This window comes from Hypanus sabinus, chromosome 29 (assembly GCF_030144855.1).
Source record: "Hypanus sabinus isolate sHypSab1 chromosome 29, sHypSab1.hap1, whole genome shotgun sequence".
NCBI lineage: Eukaryota > Metazoa > Chordata > Chondrichthyes > Myliobatiformes > Dasyatidae > Hypanus > Hypanus sabinus.
In genome coordinates, this window is record NC_082734.1 from 16,063,078 (window position 1) to 16,078,547 (window position 15,470).

Consider the following 15,470-nt stretch of genomic DNA (forward strand, 5'->3'; position numbering starts at 1 on the left):
AACACCAATATGCAAAAAAAGACAAATTGTACAAAATCCTTAAATACATAAATAAACAAACAATACTGAGAACATGAGTTTGGAGATCTTGAAAGTGAGAATATAGATGTGAGATCAGCTCATTGTTGAGGTGAGTGAAGTTATCCACACTAGTTCAGCAGCCTGCTGGTTGAAGGATAATAACTGTTAACGAAATTGGTGGTGTGGGATCAAAGGCTCCTGTACCTCCTTCCCAGTGGCAGCAGCACGAAGAGAGCATGGCCTGAATGGTGTGGATCTTTGATGAAGGATGCTGCTTCCTTGTGGCAGTATTCCCTGTAGATGTGCTCAATCTCAGCTAGAGAACTACTTTTTCTTTCACTGGTGGCTAAGCTTGCTGATCTCTTTCCTGCTTTGGTTTAATTCACACAGCAGTGTCGCTCTATGGCACAAAATAAATTAAATTATTCAATTTATGAACCATTGCTGACCCCTCAATATTATCCTTCAGAATGTCCCTTTATGGAAAAGACTTCTGCCACCTATAACCTTTGAGGTAACTAGTTTGAATATTGTGGTCACCCCGATACTAAATGTGGTTGTTTTGGAAAGGGTGCAGAAATAGTTCAGAAGGATTAGAGAGTAGGTGCTAATAGAAGCAGTTGGATAAACTTGGGTTTGCTTTCTCTACAGCATCGGAGGCTGATAGAAGTTCGTAAAATTATGAGAGATATAAATAGGGTAGACACTCAGGATCTTTTCCCTCAGGGTAGATGTCAAATATTAGAAGACATGCACTCAAGTGGGTGAGGGTGGGGTGGGGGGAGTTTAAATAAGATATGCAAGGCAAGTTTCATTTTAAATAAACACCGAGAGTGGTTGATTCCTGGAATGAGTTACAAAGTGTAGTGATAGAAGCCGATATGACTAGGTTTAAGCGACAGGGAATGGAGGGCTGTGGATCATGCGCAGGCAGAAGGAATTTGGCATTGTGTTAGGTACAGACACTGTGGGCTGAAGGGTCTGTCCCAGTGCTTCACTGTTCCCATTGTGGCAAAGGAATGAATCACAAAACTTCCCTTTCTGACTCTCAGGATGCTAACATCTTACACATTACCTTCCCCCAATGCAATATTCTACACGATCCCAAAACCATTATTACCCATCTCATTAAAAACAAAATTGAAAATTTCATTGAAGGCAGAAAATGGCACCAAGGAACAATGCTACCAAGGGCAACAACCTCCAGACAGTTCACAAAAACTACTGCCTTCGTGCCTTATTTTTCTTTGAAATGTGGTTCTGCTACAGTTGGAGCCTGTGACCTACTGTTCAGTGCCTACGATCTATATTTCGATGGTGTGTTTTCTGGTTGATTGAGCAATCTGGCACTTTGCTGTCCCTGAGAGGGTTCCGTGAGCCTTCGAGCAAAGCTTGCAGCCTGAAAGCCAAGCAGCCTGGAGACAGGTCGCGAGCCCACGATCAACTTCGTTTCTCACCGATTAAAGTGTTGAGAAAGATTGAAATCATCAAGGCAAGTGCAGAAGGCAAAGGCGAAGGGGTGCTCTGCGCCATGTACCAGCCCCTTGCTCGCTGCTGGCAGAGGAAGGTATCTGCATGTGACAGTCTCTCTCCCTCCCTCTCATTCATTGCTCCAGAAGGAAGGTTCGAATGATCACTCTCTCCCTTGATGCTTTTGGAGGACAATGTTGGAGCTAAGTTTAATTGATGCAGTTTGTGAGTTGGACTCTGGGGTTTACATTATGATGTGTTTCCAGTGTTTGATCGCTCCTTCTTTTGTTGGTATTTTGGGTAATTTTGAATTGGGGCAATCTGCAGATAACAAACCCTGAGCTGAACTGAAAAGTCCCTGGAATTTCGATTTTGTGTTTTATATTCTGTGTTTTTCACTCATTTTTTTGTTGTCGTTTGTGCTACTGGCTTTTTTGTGCATTAGGGGGGTGGTTGATGTTTTTCTTTGAATGGGTTCCATGGATTTTTTTTTTAATAGCTATCTGTAGGGAAGACAAATTCCAGAGTTGTGTACTACATACATTATTTGATAATAAATGTACTTTGAATCTTTGAACCTCACATTTGACCCAATGCTCATGCTAAGACCCAATTGCAAAGATCCTGAACATGTTGCTTTCCTCTCCAAAGATCATTAATTCTTCCATATCTCGTCTGAATCTCACCAGTGAGGTTTGTGCTGCTGATGCAAAGATTATAGTCAACCATAAATCATGTGCAAAGCACTGACCATTTTATACCAACAAAAAGGTTAGTTAGAATTGATGCTGCTATCAAATATCTAAATCATCCAACATTAAAGATACTCAGTCTCTACGAAACCAACATGGTGGAAAAATTTTAGTAGTTCATCTACCCAAAATCAGTCAACATAACAGAAATAAGCAACAACCAGAATCTAGTTTATACTCACTCTCTGGGGTGTGTGGATGGGAGACAGGGCATCAAGATCAGTCATAGGGAACTCAAGCCCCTTTCTCCTCAGTTCTTCATAAACAGTCACGACGCCAGTGAGATCTGGAGTACTCCGGAAAGCATCAGCCCAAGCCTGCATCCAAAGTTAGATACACACAGCATTAAGAATTTATCCCATCGTAAAAATGGTATACTTGTCGCTTTTAGCTTTAGTTACCCCTCTCATCATGGTAAAAGCATTCCACAACTTTGGAACAGAATTACAAGCTTCACTGATAAGCTGCAGGGATGATCTAAAATAGTAAACCTTTCTCCCTCTCTCTCTCTCTCTCTCTCATGTGTTTCCAGCATTTTCTATTTTTATTCCAGCAAATATAATTTATGCTTCAATATTAGTTCTTATTTATCCTATTCAGTTTTATTACAGAAACTATGAGGGAATAGTTTCCAAATTAAAGCAAGGAAGTTTTATGTTTGTTCCAATTCTTTAATTCTGTGTCACCTAGTTCCTAAGCCAACAAATACCAGAAACAAATCGCACTTCAGTTTTAAATTTCCTCTTGACCTTCTCTGTTGTGAGGGGAATAATTTATTTATTTATTGGGAGACAGTACAGAACAGGCCGTTCCAGCCCCTCAAGCCACATTCCCTGGCAATCCCCGATTTAACCCTAGCCTAAGCAATGGACAATTACAATGACCAATTAACCTACTGACCAGCACATCTTTGGACTGTGACAGGAAACCAGGGCACCCAGAGGAAACCCATGCGGCGGCAGGGAGAATGTATAAACTCCTTACAGGAAGAAGTGGGCACTGAACCTGGGTTGCCCATACTGTAAAGCTCTGTGCAATCCAGTATGCTATCATACCGCCCCTCAGATCTACCACTAATTCTCAATACTGTTATCAACAAAGTAAATCTGCCTGAACCCTTCGGATTTCATGTTCTTCCCAAAATGTAATGACTAATATTGGACACAATTCTACTCAGGCATTGTAGTACTTAATAAAGGTTTGGAATCATTTTAATTCATTGATAAAGGATCTCCAAGTTATTCACCTTAGAACACATTATACTAGCATTTTACAAAATCTGCACATTGTTTCCTGCAAAGGTGGCTCAATTATGTTTCCTAACTCTTTGATTCAAAGCATTAGAAAGAACTGCAACAGCTTTTGACAGTTGACTGTAGCAATTTTAACAGCAGACTACGCTTTGTAACACACCAGGTAGTGGATGTAACCTTTAAGTAGTATTTATTTTTGCTTCATGGTCCAAAAGACATGAAGACAACAGGAAATATTAAGTGCCATCATATCAGCATTTACAGTTGAGCAGATCAATCTGATTTGCAAATGATACATTTCAACCTCATTTGAATCTATGCAAGCTGAGTGACACACAACCTAGCTACTTCATAAAAGGAGACAACACTGCCTCAAACAATAGTGCTTCCTTAAAATGTTTGATAGTACAAATATATTGAGACAGGAAACATTAAGGCACAGCACAGGAGTTCCAAAGACATGGCTGAAGCATTTCAAAGTTCAAAGTAAAATTTATTATCAGAGTACATACATGTCACCAAATTCAACCCTGAGATTCCTTTTTCTGCGGGCCTACTTAGCAAATCTATAGAACAGCAACTGTAAACAACAAGCTGTGCAAATGCAAATATAACTAAATAGCAATAAATAATGAGTGTGAAATAACAAGATAAAGTGTCCTTAAAGAGAGATCATCAGTTGTGGGAACATTAGAAGTAGAATGTTACCCCTTTTGTTCAAGGGCCTGATGGTTGAGGGGTAGAAACTGTTCTTGAACCTGGTGGTGGAGGTCCTGAGGTACCTGTACCTCTATCTGATGACAGCAGCAAGAAAAGAGCACGGCCTGGGTGGTGAGGAACTTTGATGATGGATGCTACAGCAATGTTTCATGTCAATGTGCTCAATGGTTGGGAGGGCTTTACTCATGACAGACTGGGCCGAATCCATCACCTTTTGTAGGATTTTTCGCTGAAAGGCATCGGCGTTCCCATAATGCAGTAAGTCAGCACACTTTCCACCACACATCTATAGAAGTTTGCCAAGGTCTTTGATGACTCGCCGAATCTCGCAAGACTCCTGGGGATTTGCAACCATATTCATTAACCAAGGATATAATTCAAGCTTGAAAGGGCTCAGTGCATGAGGACCACAGTTCTTCTACTAGAAAAGGGAGGGGCCAGGATGGGTAAGGAAACCATCCTAGGTGACAAGTGGCAGTAGCGCTATTGATGTGTAGGAATGTAATATAACAGTTCTGAATGCACTGACTATGAATATAATAACTGAAAAGGCTTTGCAAGGTTTAGAAACATAGTAAACCTACAGCACAATACAGGCCCTTCAGCCCACAAAGCTGTGCCAAACATGTCCTTACCTTAGAAATTACCTAGGGTTACCCACAGCCCTCTGCTTTTCTGAGCTCCATGTACCTGTCCAGGAGTCTCTTAAAAGATCCTGTCATATCCACCACCACTATTGGGATATGATAGGCAGCCCATTCCACATACTCACCACTCTCTGCGTAAAAAAAACTTAGCCCTGACATCTCCTCTGTACCTACTTCCAAGCACCTTAAAACTGTGCCCTCTCGTGCTAGCCATTTCAGCCCTGGGAAAAAGCGTCTGACTATCCACACGATCTATGCCTCTCATCATCTTATACACCTCTATCAGATCACCTCTCATCTTCCGTCGCTCCAAGGAAAAAAGGGCGAGTTCACTCAACCTATATAAGGCACGCTCCCCAATTCAGGCAACATCCTTGTAAATCTCCTCTGCACCCTTTCTATGGCTTCCATATCCTTCCTGTAGTGAAGCGACCAGAACTGAGCACAGTACTCCAAGTGGGGTCTGACTAGGGTCCTGTATAGCTGCAATATTACCTCTCGGCTCCTAAACTCAATCCCACGATTGATGAAGCTCAATCCACCGTTTGCCTTCTTAACCAGAGTCAACTTGCGCAGCAGCCTTCAGTGTCCTCTGGACTCGGACCCCAAGATCCCTCTGATCCTCCACACTGCCAAGAGTCTTACCATTAATACTGTGTTCTGCCATCATATTTGACCTACCAAAATGAACCATTTCACACTTATCAAAATGAACGTCATCTGCCGCTTCTCACTCGTTTTTCATCCTATCGAGGTCCCGCTGTAACCTCTGACAGCCCTCCACACTATCAACTACACCTCCAACCTTTGTGTCATCAGCAAATTTACTAACCCTCCCACCACTTCCTCATCCAGGTCTTTTATAAAAATCATGAAGAGTAGGGGCCCAGAACAGATTCCTAAGGCACATCACTGGTTACCGACTTCCATGCAAAATATGACCCATCTACAACCACTCTTTGTCTTCTGTGGGCAAACCAGTTCTGGATCCACAAAGCAATGTCCCCTTGGATCCCATGCCTCCTTACTTTCTCAATAAGCCTTGCATGGGGTACCTTGTCAAATGCCTTGCTGAACTCCATATATACTTTATCTATTGCTCTACCTTCATCAATGTGTTTAGTCACATCCTCAAAAAATTCAATCAGGCTCGTAAGGCATCCCCTGCCTTTCACAAAACTATGCTGACTATTCCAAATCATATTATGCCTCTCCAAATGTTCATAAATCCTGCCTCTCAGGATCTTCTCCATCAACTTACCAACCACTGAAATAAGACTCACTGGTCTATAATTTCCTGGGTTATCTCTACTCCCTTTCTTGAATAATAGAACAACATCCGCATCCCTCCAATCCTCCGGAACCTTTGCCATTCCCATTGATGATGCAAAGATCATCGCCAGAGACTCAGCAATCTCCTCCCTCACCTCCTACAGTAGCTGGGGTTCATCTCATCCAGTCCCGGTGACTTCTCCAACTTAATGCTTTCCAAAAGCTCCAGCACATCCTCTTTCCTAACATCTACATGCTCAAGCTTTTCAGTCCGCTGTAAGTTATCCCTACAATCGCCAAGATCCTTTTATGTAGCGAATATCTGCTATCTTGATTGGTCCTATTCTCTCACACCTTATCCTCTTGCTCTTCACATACTTGCAGAATGTCTTGGGGTTTTCCTTAATCCTGTCTGCCAAGGCCTTCTCACGGCCCCTTCTGGCTCTCCTAATTTCTTTCTTAAGTTCCTTCCTGCTAGCCTTATAATCTTCTAGATCCCTATCATTACCTAGTTTATTCATGTAAATATATTTTTATTATAAATAAGGATTATTTTGATTTTAAAAAAAGATCAAGCTTGAAACCAAGGTGTGGGAGGGGGGTTTCTTCACAGTACAGCATTTCGCAGTCTCTTGTGTCTGTCTCCATCTGGATACAAAAACGATGCCAATGGACTAGAAGATTGTTAACAGTACATATTTTGTTTTAAGAAAGGGAAGAACAAATAAATTAGAGGCAAGAAAATCTAATCTCAATAGTAAGAAAACTAGAATAAAACTTCTGCAGCTAAGTATTAATAGCCAGTATGAAAGGTCACAAATTAAAGACATGCAGGAATAATGGAATTTTTTGTGTTTCAAAATGTCTAACTAACTTGATTTCTTTTGAAGTGATAACAGGATGGTCAATGAGTGTATTATGTCTGATGCAATTCTTATATAAAGTGTATAATTTTAATCATGAGGAACTATTGGATAGGCATGTTGAGAGTACAAGGAGACATAAAAAGACATAATATCTTGTAGGGTGTGGGTAAAATTTATTGCAAAGATTTATCTCCTGTACAGAAATCAATTAACAGTGGAGCATTTAGAACAGAGTGCAACTAAAGGGGGCCTTAAGAAGGTAGTAGAAACTTACCCTTGCGGATTAAAAGGTTAAGAAAAATTTGGTTAAACAGGAATGCTGCAACAAATGACTATGGACTAAGAATTGGAAACTTGGATTAGATATAGTATTTCAGTTGGCAGTAGGACCAAATGGCCTTCATCTCAGCAGAAGAATCCTCTGCTTATGTTGCAAAAGCACACTACCTTTGCAGAACAAAAGTATAGTTGCAATATTATGTTCAAACCTAAGTTTGAGAATTCTAGACTTTGTTATTTGTTGACTTACTCTTAATAATTTAACTCTAAATGATAGAATTTTACACTCTTATGTTCTGCTGTCCCAAGATACACAGTTACTCTATGTACACCATCAATCTAATTTTTTTAAAAAACCTGTTTTCACCAGAGCTCTTCTTCTACTTTCCAGCATGTATGCCTTGATAACGTGTGCCTATAATTTAATCATTCTGGTAAAATGTACTGCCAGCATTCTAAAGCTGAGATATCTTTTCTAAAAATATGAACACTACTGCATTTTTTTGTCCTTGGGTAGTATTGTTAAGAGGAATGCACAACTTATTTACTCTTTTGTCAGGCAGACCATCAGCACAACAAAGTGAAAGAATGGAATTACATGGGAATTAGCAAAAAACCCTGAATATTTGACATTTTGCAATGATCCAGTCATTTTACTCCTTTTATGTCTGTTTTTCACCTTAAATGTGTTTCTGGGACTGTTGGGAGTCTTTGCGAACTGAGGTTCGACACCATTTCACCATTGAAAGCATCCATTAATTGCTGATTAAAGCATTGAGGCAGATTGAGACATTGAGGCAAATGCAGAAGCGAGTGAGAGTTTCAGCACCGACTACCTGCCTTTTGATTGCTGCCAGAGGAGTCTGTGAGCGGCCTATTGTTGTGTGGCTCACTGTAGCAGGTAGGTAGGCCTCTCTGCCTCATATAGTGTCCCTCTCTTCTCTTTTGATGAATGTCGATGGTTCTGCATTTATGGATTGGAGGGGTTTTTAGGGGGGTTGATGATTGGGATGCTGTCCGTTTTTGTACTGAGGGGTGGGTTTGATGTTTCTTTCTGTTCTTTCATGTTCTTTCTTGTTTTTGTGTCTACCTGGAGAAGACAAATTTCAAGTTGTATTTGGATACACACTTTGATAATAAATGAACCTTTGATGATATCCTATATTAGTCCTCGGATTTCACCATTTATGCCTCTTCCAAATCTCGTGGTTGGCAAATGTGGTGAGGAAGCTACTTGAAGAGCTTCAAGTATGATGTTTTGATCAGTCTATGGATTAATGGACCAGATGGTTTGCTGTTCATCAATTTTGTACATTTCTATTTACAACAGACAACAAAGATTTTGCTTTCTGAATACCTTTGGGAGTATCTTATGGATTTTGGACTGCTGATCATGAAAATCACCATGAAATTTCCCTATCACACACCACTTATTTTGAAATGGCCTATATTTGTTATTTCAATTCATAAATCAAGTCAGAATAACTGATGCCAAGATTAAGAAAGGCATTTTTATTGGTCCACAAATCAAATAGGTCATCGATGGCAGGCAATTCAAAGAACATCTAATGGAATCGAAAAAATAGCACGGAAGGCATTCAAGGACGCTGTTGAAAACCTTCTTGACAAATACAGCTGGTTGACAACATGCTTCAAGAATACAAAGACATGAAGCTACATGTCACTAAAGATTCATTTTCTGCATTCCCATTTAAACTTCTTCCCTACAAATCTTGGCACTGTCAGTGACGAGCACAGTGACAGGTTTCACCAGGACATTGCTGTGAAGGAGAAACAGTATCAGGGCAACTGGAATCCGTCAATGCCAGGTGATTATTGTTGGACACTTAAGCGAGAAGCCTCAGACACAAAGGATAAATGAAAATCATCAACAGTTTTAACTTCGTTGAACTATTGCAAAGCATCAGCACCATCAAGCAATTAAATGCATTATATTCAATAAAAATTAATTTCTTGTTTCTCTAAATTCCAACGTGATACAAATAGTCTGAAATTATACTTGTGTTCAGCTTCAGTCTATCATAAACAAAATCAAAACATTCTGAGGAAGCAATATTTCAAAAAAAAAATGTTGTCCAGTGTTAGATATTGCTGAATGACTAAATACTGGAGATAACAATGAACTATTGGCACCTTTTACCTGGATTAAACTCAGGACTTTATCCTGCACTATATTGGGAGGATTGTTCTTCGGCAGAATGGTTTTCACTAGCACATCCTCCACAAAGTCACGACTGGCCACCAGCACATGGAATCGATGACCACAGTTTTTCACACAAGTCTCCAGAACCTGTACAGGTTAAAGAAATAAACAATTTCAAACTCAAATATCCAATCAGCAAATCATGTGGCATCAACTCAATGCATAAAAGCATGCCGACAGTAGCTATACAGGCTAAAGATCAGAATGGGGAAGAAATGTGATCTAAGTAACTCTGACCATGGAATGATTGTTGGTGCAAGACAGGTTGATTTGAGTAACTCAGAAACTGCTGATCTATTGGGATTTTCACATAGAATAGTCTCTATCTATGAGTTTACAGAGAATAGCACAAAAACAAAAAAAACCCAGTGAGAGGCAGTTCAATGGGCAAAAATGTCTTCTCAATGAGAGGTCAGAAAAGAATGGCCATACTGGTTTTAACTAACAGGAAGGTGACAGTAACTCAAATAACCACAACCGTGGTGTGCAGAGCAGCGTCTCTGAACGCAAACATTGAACCATAAAATGGATGGGCTACAGCAGCAGAAGAACATACATATGGCACTCTGGCCATTTTATTAGGTATAGGAGGCACCTAATAAAGTGACTACTGAGTATATTTAAGACACAGTTAAGATAGATTCTTGCACTTGCAGGGAATTAAGGGCTGTGGTGAAAATGCAAGTAGGTGGAGCCGAGTCCAGGGCCAGATCAGCCATGATCTAACTGAATGGCGGAGAGGACTCAACAGGTCAGGTGGGCTACTCCTGCTCTTAATTCTTTCATTATGTTCACTTCCCTCCACAGATGCTGTCCAACTCACCAAACTCCCCCAGTGTCATGTCCTTTGCTCTAGAATATGACTTAAAAGCTCACTGTTAATTCTAACTGTGATAATGGGTAAACAGATGGCAGGGCTGTAAGAAAAGTCAAAGAGGTGGAAAATGCGATTATTTGGTATTCAATGAAGCTTAAAGGGAACAGTAAACACAACAAATTCTGCAGACGCTGGAAATCCAAAGCAACACACACAAAATGCTGGAGGAATTCAGCAGGTCAGGCAGCATCTATGGAAACGAATAAACAGTTGGCGTTTCGGACTAAGACTTTTCATCAGGACTGGAAAGGAAGGGGGAAAAGCAACAGACTAAAAGGTGGGGGGTTCAGAGGAGGAGGATAGCTAGAAGGTGACAGGTGAAGCCAGGTACTTAAGAAAGGTAAAGGGCTGGAGAGTAAGGAATCTGATAGGAGAGGAGAGTGGACCAAAAGAGGAAGGGAAGGAAGAGGGAACCCGGGAGAGGTGATAGGCAGATGAGAAGAGGGAAATTACCAGACTGGGGAATAGAAGAGCGGAGAGGGGAGAGTGTTTTTTAACCAAAAGGAAAAATTGATATTCATGCCATTATGTTGGAGGTTACCCAGACAGAACATAAGGTTTTGTTCCTCCACATTGAGAGTGGTCTCATCGTGGCATAAGAGGAGGTCATGAACCGACACGTCGAAACAGGAAGGGGAATCAGAATTAAAGTGTTTGGCCCCAGGAAGTTCCGCTTTTGGCAGATGGAGCAGAGGTGCTCGACAAAGTCATCCCCCAATTTATGATGTAGAGGAGGCCGCATTGGGAGCACCAGACACAACAGATGACCCCAGCAGATTCACAGGTAAAGTGTTGCTTCACATGGAAGAACTGTCTGGGGCCCCTGAATGGAGGTGAACGGGGAGCTGTAGCACTTTGGCCACTTGCAGGGTTAAGTGCTAGGAGGGACATTAGAGGGGAGGGACAAATGGACAAGGGAATCAAATACGGAGTGATCCCTATGGAAAGTGGAGGGAGGGAGGTAAAGGTAAGTTCAGTGGTAGGATCCCTTTTGAGAAGGGGAAAGTTGAGGAAAATGATGTGTTGGATGTGGAGGCTCCTGGGGTAGTAGGCGAGGACAAGTGGAACTATCCTTGGTTAAGGTGGTGGGAAGATGGGGTGAATGCAGAAAATGGAGGAGATGTGAGTGAGAGCAGTATCAATGATGGAGGAAGGGAAACCGCGTTCTTTGAAGGAGGAGGACATCTCTGAAAGGAAAGCCTCATCCTGGGAACAAATATGGGGGAGCCAAAGGAACTGAGACAAGGAAATAGCATTTTTATAGGAGATAGGGAGGGAAGAGGTATAGTCCAGTTAAGGGGAATGGCACATTCTTATTCCTTACAGACAGGGCTGTTGTGAAGGGCTTTGGCATTGTAGCCTTTTCACAACGAGTAATCTGCAAATAAAGATTTGAGATCATTGGCAAAAGAACCAGTAGGGAAATTAGGATAAATTTACATATGAAATGACTGATTCGGAAGTTGAATGCATTCTCTGAAAGTAAATTCCTCAGAAACTTCTAAACAGGAACTGAAAGTTAATGAAAAAGTACCGAGAGATTCAAGGAAAGCACCTGGATCATCAGTTCCAAGCAAAGGCTCAAAAGTTAAAAGAAAATCTGAAAGCATGACTGACATCCAGCTGGTAAGAAAATTTAACTTTGTATATAGTGTACATGTCAAGATCCTCCTGTCCCAATGAACAATAAACGGCAAAAAAAATCTCCAGTTGCTCCTGACGAATTTGAGCTGAGTGCCCTACTTCCTAATTTCAACAATAGATAGATCTTTATTTTTTGGCTAGATCGCAACTTGTTATGTATAAATTTTTATGTAGTAGAGGAGGGAAGTCAACACAATATGCCAATAAACCATGAAAGTCTTCGATTTCAGAAATACTTGGTTGTAATATGAGGAAATTTGGTCTGACCTAGTGCTGCAATTTTATCTTAACTGGTCGGGAACGATGGAATTATTCAAAGCGCTCCAGGTACTCTACAACCATAATTACTCCATACCTACATGGACGGCATGAGAGATGTTCAACTGGCTTTGTGGAGGGTATAGTTTTGGGAGGAGGGGGTGGGAGAGGGAAGTTTTGGAGAAGGTTAGTAAAGGACCTTCGTCTTGGCAACATTCAAGGACTGAAAATGCCTTATTTAAAATATTTATCAGATTTAGTATTAGCAGCAGGTCTTGTACAGAGTGAACAATCACACTGTAATAATGTGCAAACCTAATGTTAAGGAGATCCTTGGTGAAAAGTTATACCTCAGATTGAAAGCAAGATCCATCCATCACTTCCTATCTTTTCACTTCATCCACCCCCCCCCCACTCCGTCCCACCCACCTACCCATCCCCTCACCTGGCTTCACTTCTCACCTTTTACCTGCACTTTTTCCCCTCCCCACACCTTCTTATTCTACCTTCTTCTCCCTTCTTTTCCAATCCTGATGAAGTGATGAAGGGTCTCGGCCTGAATCACTGAATCTTTATTCCTTTCCATGAATGCTATATGACCAGCTGAGTTCATCCAGCATTTTGTATGTAATAATCTGGATTTCCCAGCGTCTGCAGAACCTCTTGCAGTCATGAAATCTGTTGCTTTGCAGCAGCAGCACAGTGCAGGTGTAACAAATTACTACATGTTGCAATGAAAATTAACAGTGCAAGAGAGAAATGAGAAGGTATTTTCATGTGACCATTAAAACCTGATGCTGTGGGAAAAGAAGCTGTTCTTAAAACATTGAGAAGTGGTCTTCAGGCTTCCGTACATCCACTCCAGTGATGATAATAATAAGAAGACATGTCCTGGATTGTGAGAGTCTTTAAACGATGGATGCTCCCTTTTAGGCACTGCCTTTGGACGATGTTCTCGATGATGGGGAGGGATGTACTCCCAAATCCAATACCAGCATCCAGTGGGTCACCATACACGACTATGGTTACAATAACAGGTTGGAGCCTTGGTCAACACTCTACAGAGTTTCTAATTCTCCAAAAGCTTCCCACAATCTTTAAAAGTTCCAAATTGATCTGGACACTCTACATTTGCGAGAATGCCAGCATATCACAACAGCATTGATTAAGCTCAGCCCCAGCCAGGAAAAAGCAGCCTATTTGACTGGCTCCTCATCTACCACCCTCCCTCTCTCTCCAGCATCTGTACATAACAGTAGTAGCATATACCATTTACAAAATACACTGCAGTAACTTGCCAAGATACCTTTCACAGAAACTCTCCGTTTCACTTTCTAGGAGCTAAAGTTGAATAGTTACACCACAGTCTGCAATCCCCCTCCAGGTCACACAACATCTTCATGGGAAATATATTTAAAAGCTGAAACTCCCTACTAGTAGGGAACCCCCTATTGGATCATCTTCAACAATCAGACTGCAGCCATACATTTTCTATCATATTCACAGGGGAAATCAAAAGTGATAAACAGTAGCCTTTCCTATGAATCACACAACCTGTATCTGAATAAAAATTTATATTTTTATTCTTATTTAAAATTCAACCTTCATTTCCTACTATGCTCCCTTTCATGTCATTGAAATGATCAAATATGGCTTTCCACCTTATAAATTAACTCAAGGAGAATTGATAGGCCAGACACTGAGAAATTATTTATGTTAATTGGGGAAAAAATAAAGGTTTTGTAAGACAAAGTCTCCCTTAATCCTGAAGAAGGGTCTCAGCCCAAAACATTGGCTGTTTATTTCCATAGCTGCTGCCTTACCTGCTGAGTTCCTTCAGCATTTTGTGTGTGTTGCTTTGGATTTCCAGCCTCTGCAGATTTTCTCGTGTTTGTTAAGAAATAGATCTGGCAAAATCAATCCTGATTTTTTTTTGTTTTAACTTCTGCATACACCACATGCCCCTATCCAGTTACACTCCTGTTCAAAGGCAACAGGATAGAAATTCTTCTAGTGTCGCTTATCAATGGAAACAACTTTCCTGCCTCTATCTTATTTATCCCTCCAAATTTTATTAAGTTTCTATAAAATCACCTCTTATTCTTCTGAGTAAGTACAGTCCCAGGTGATTCAATCTCTCCTCAAAGGTTAACCTCTCGTCTCCTGAATCAACCTCATCAACCTCCTCTGCGTTGTATCCAAAGCTAGTATGTCTTTCTTCAAGTAAGGCCAGAACTGCACGCAGTATTCCAGGTGGGACCTCACCAGTACCCTGTACAATTGCAGCATAAACTCCCTGCACTTACCTGGAATGATGAAGGCCAACATTACATTTACCTACGTGATAACCTGTTGTGGTTGCAAACAAAATCTTTGCGATTCATGCACAAACACGCCCAAGTCCCTCTGCACAGCAGCATGCTACAATCTTTCACCAGTTAAATAATAATCCAATGTTCTACTCGTCTTTCCAAAGTGGATGACCACAAATTTACCATCGTTATACCCCATCTGCCACACTCTTGCCCACTCACATAACCTATTCATATCGCTCTACAGAATCGCTGCAGCCTCTGCACAATTCGCTTTTCCTAATTTAGTGTCATCAGCAAACTTAGGTACGCTACACTCAGTCCCCACTTCCAAATCATTAATGCATACTATGAACAGTTGCAGACCTGGCACCAATCCTGCTGAACTCCATTCCACCAATGACTGCCAACCAGAGAAACAGTCATTTATCCCAACTTTCTGCCTTCTATTAGTTAACCAATCCTCTACCCCCAACTCTATGCACCCTTATCTTATGGCTAAGTCTTTTACCCGGCACCTTATCAAACACTTTTTGAAAATCAAAGCACACAACATCCACTTGTTCTCTCTAACCACTGTACTTATTACTCTAAGAACTTCAGTAATTTTGTCAAACAGGACCTACCCTTCGAGAATCCATGCTGTGTCAGCCTAATGGAAACACTTCTATCCAGATGTCTCACTATTTCTTTCCCAATAATAATTTCAAGCATTTTTTGACTACAGACATCAAGCTAACTGGCCTACAGTTAACCATCTTTTGCCTACATACTTTTTAAAAACAGTAGCGTGATATTCTTTGCTTTTGAATCTGCTGGGACTTGCCCAGAGTCCAGAGAATTTTGGTAAATCATCACAAGTGTATCTACTATAA

The 15,470-nt window shown here is 40.9% G+C and overlaps 1 protein-coding gene across 3 annotated transcripts in view; it reads right to left on the reverse strand.

Moving 5' to 3' along the window:
• tom1 (target of myb1 membrane trafficking protein) overlaps positions 1–15,470 on the reverse strand; it is a 105,488-nt gene that overhangs the window by 50,996 nt on the left and 39,022 nt on the right. For all 3 annotated transcript variants that reach the window (XM_059953761.1, XM_059953760.1, XM_059953762.1), the window contains 2 exons: positions 9,442–9,591; positions 2,426–2,560 (listed from right to left, as the gene is read on the reverse strand). In XM_059953761.1, coding sequence (XP_059809744.1) covers positions 2,426–2,560; positions 9,442–9,591 — 285 coding nt within the window. The remainder of the gene's footprint in view (positions 1–2,425; positions 2,561–9,441; positions 9,592–15,470) is intronic.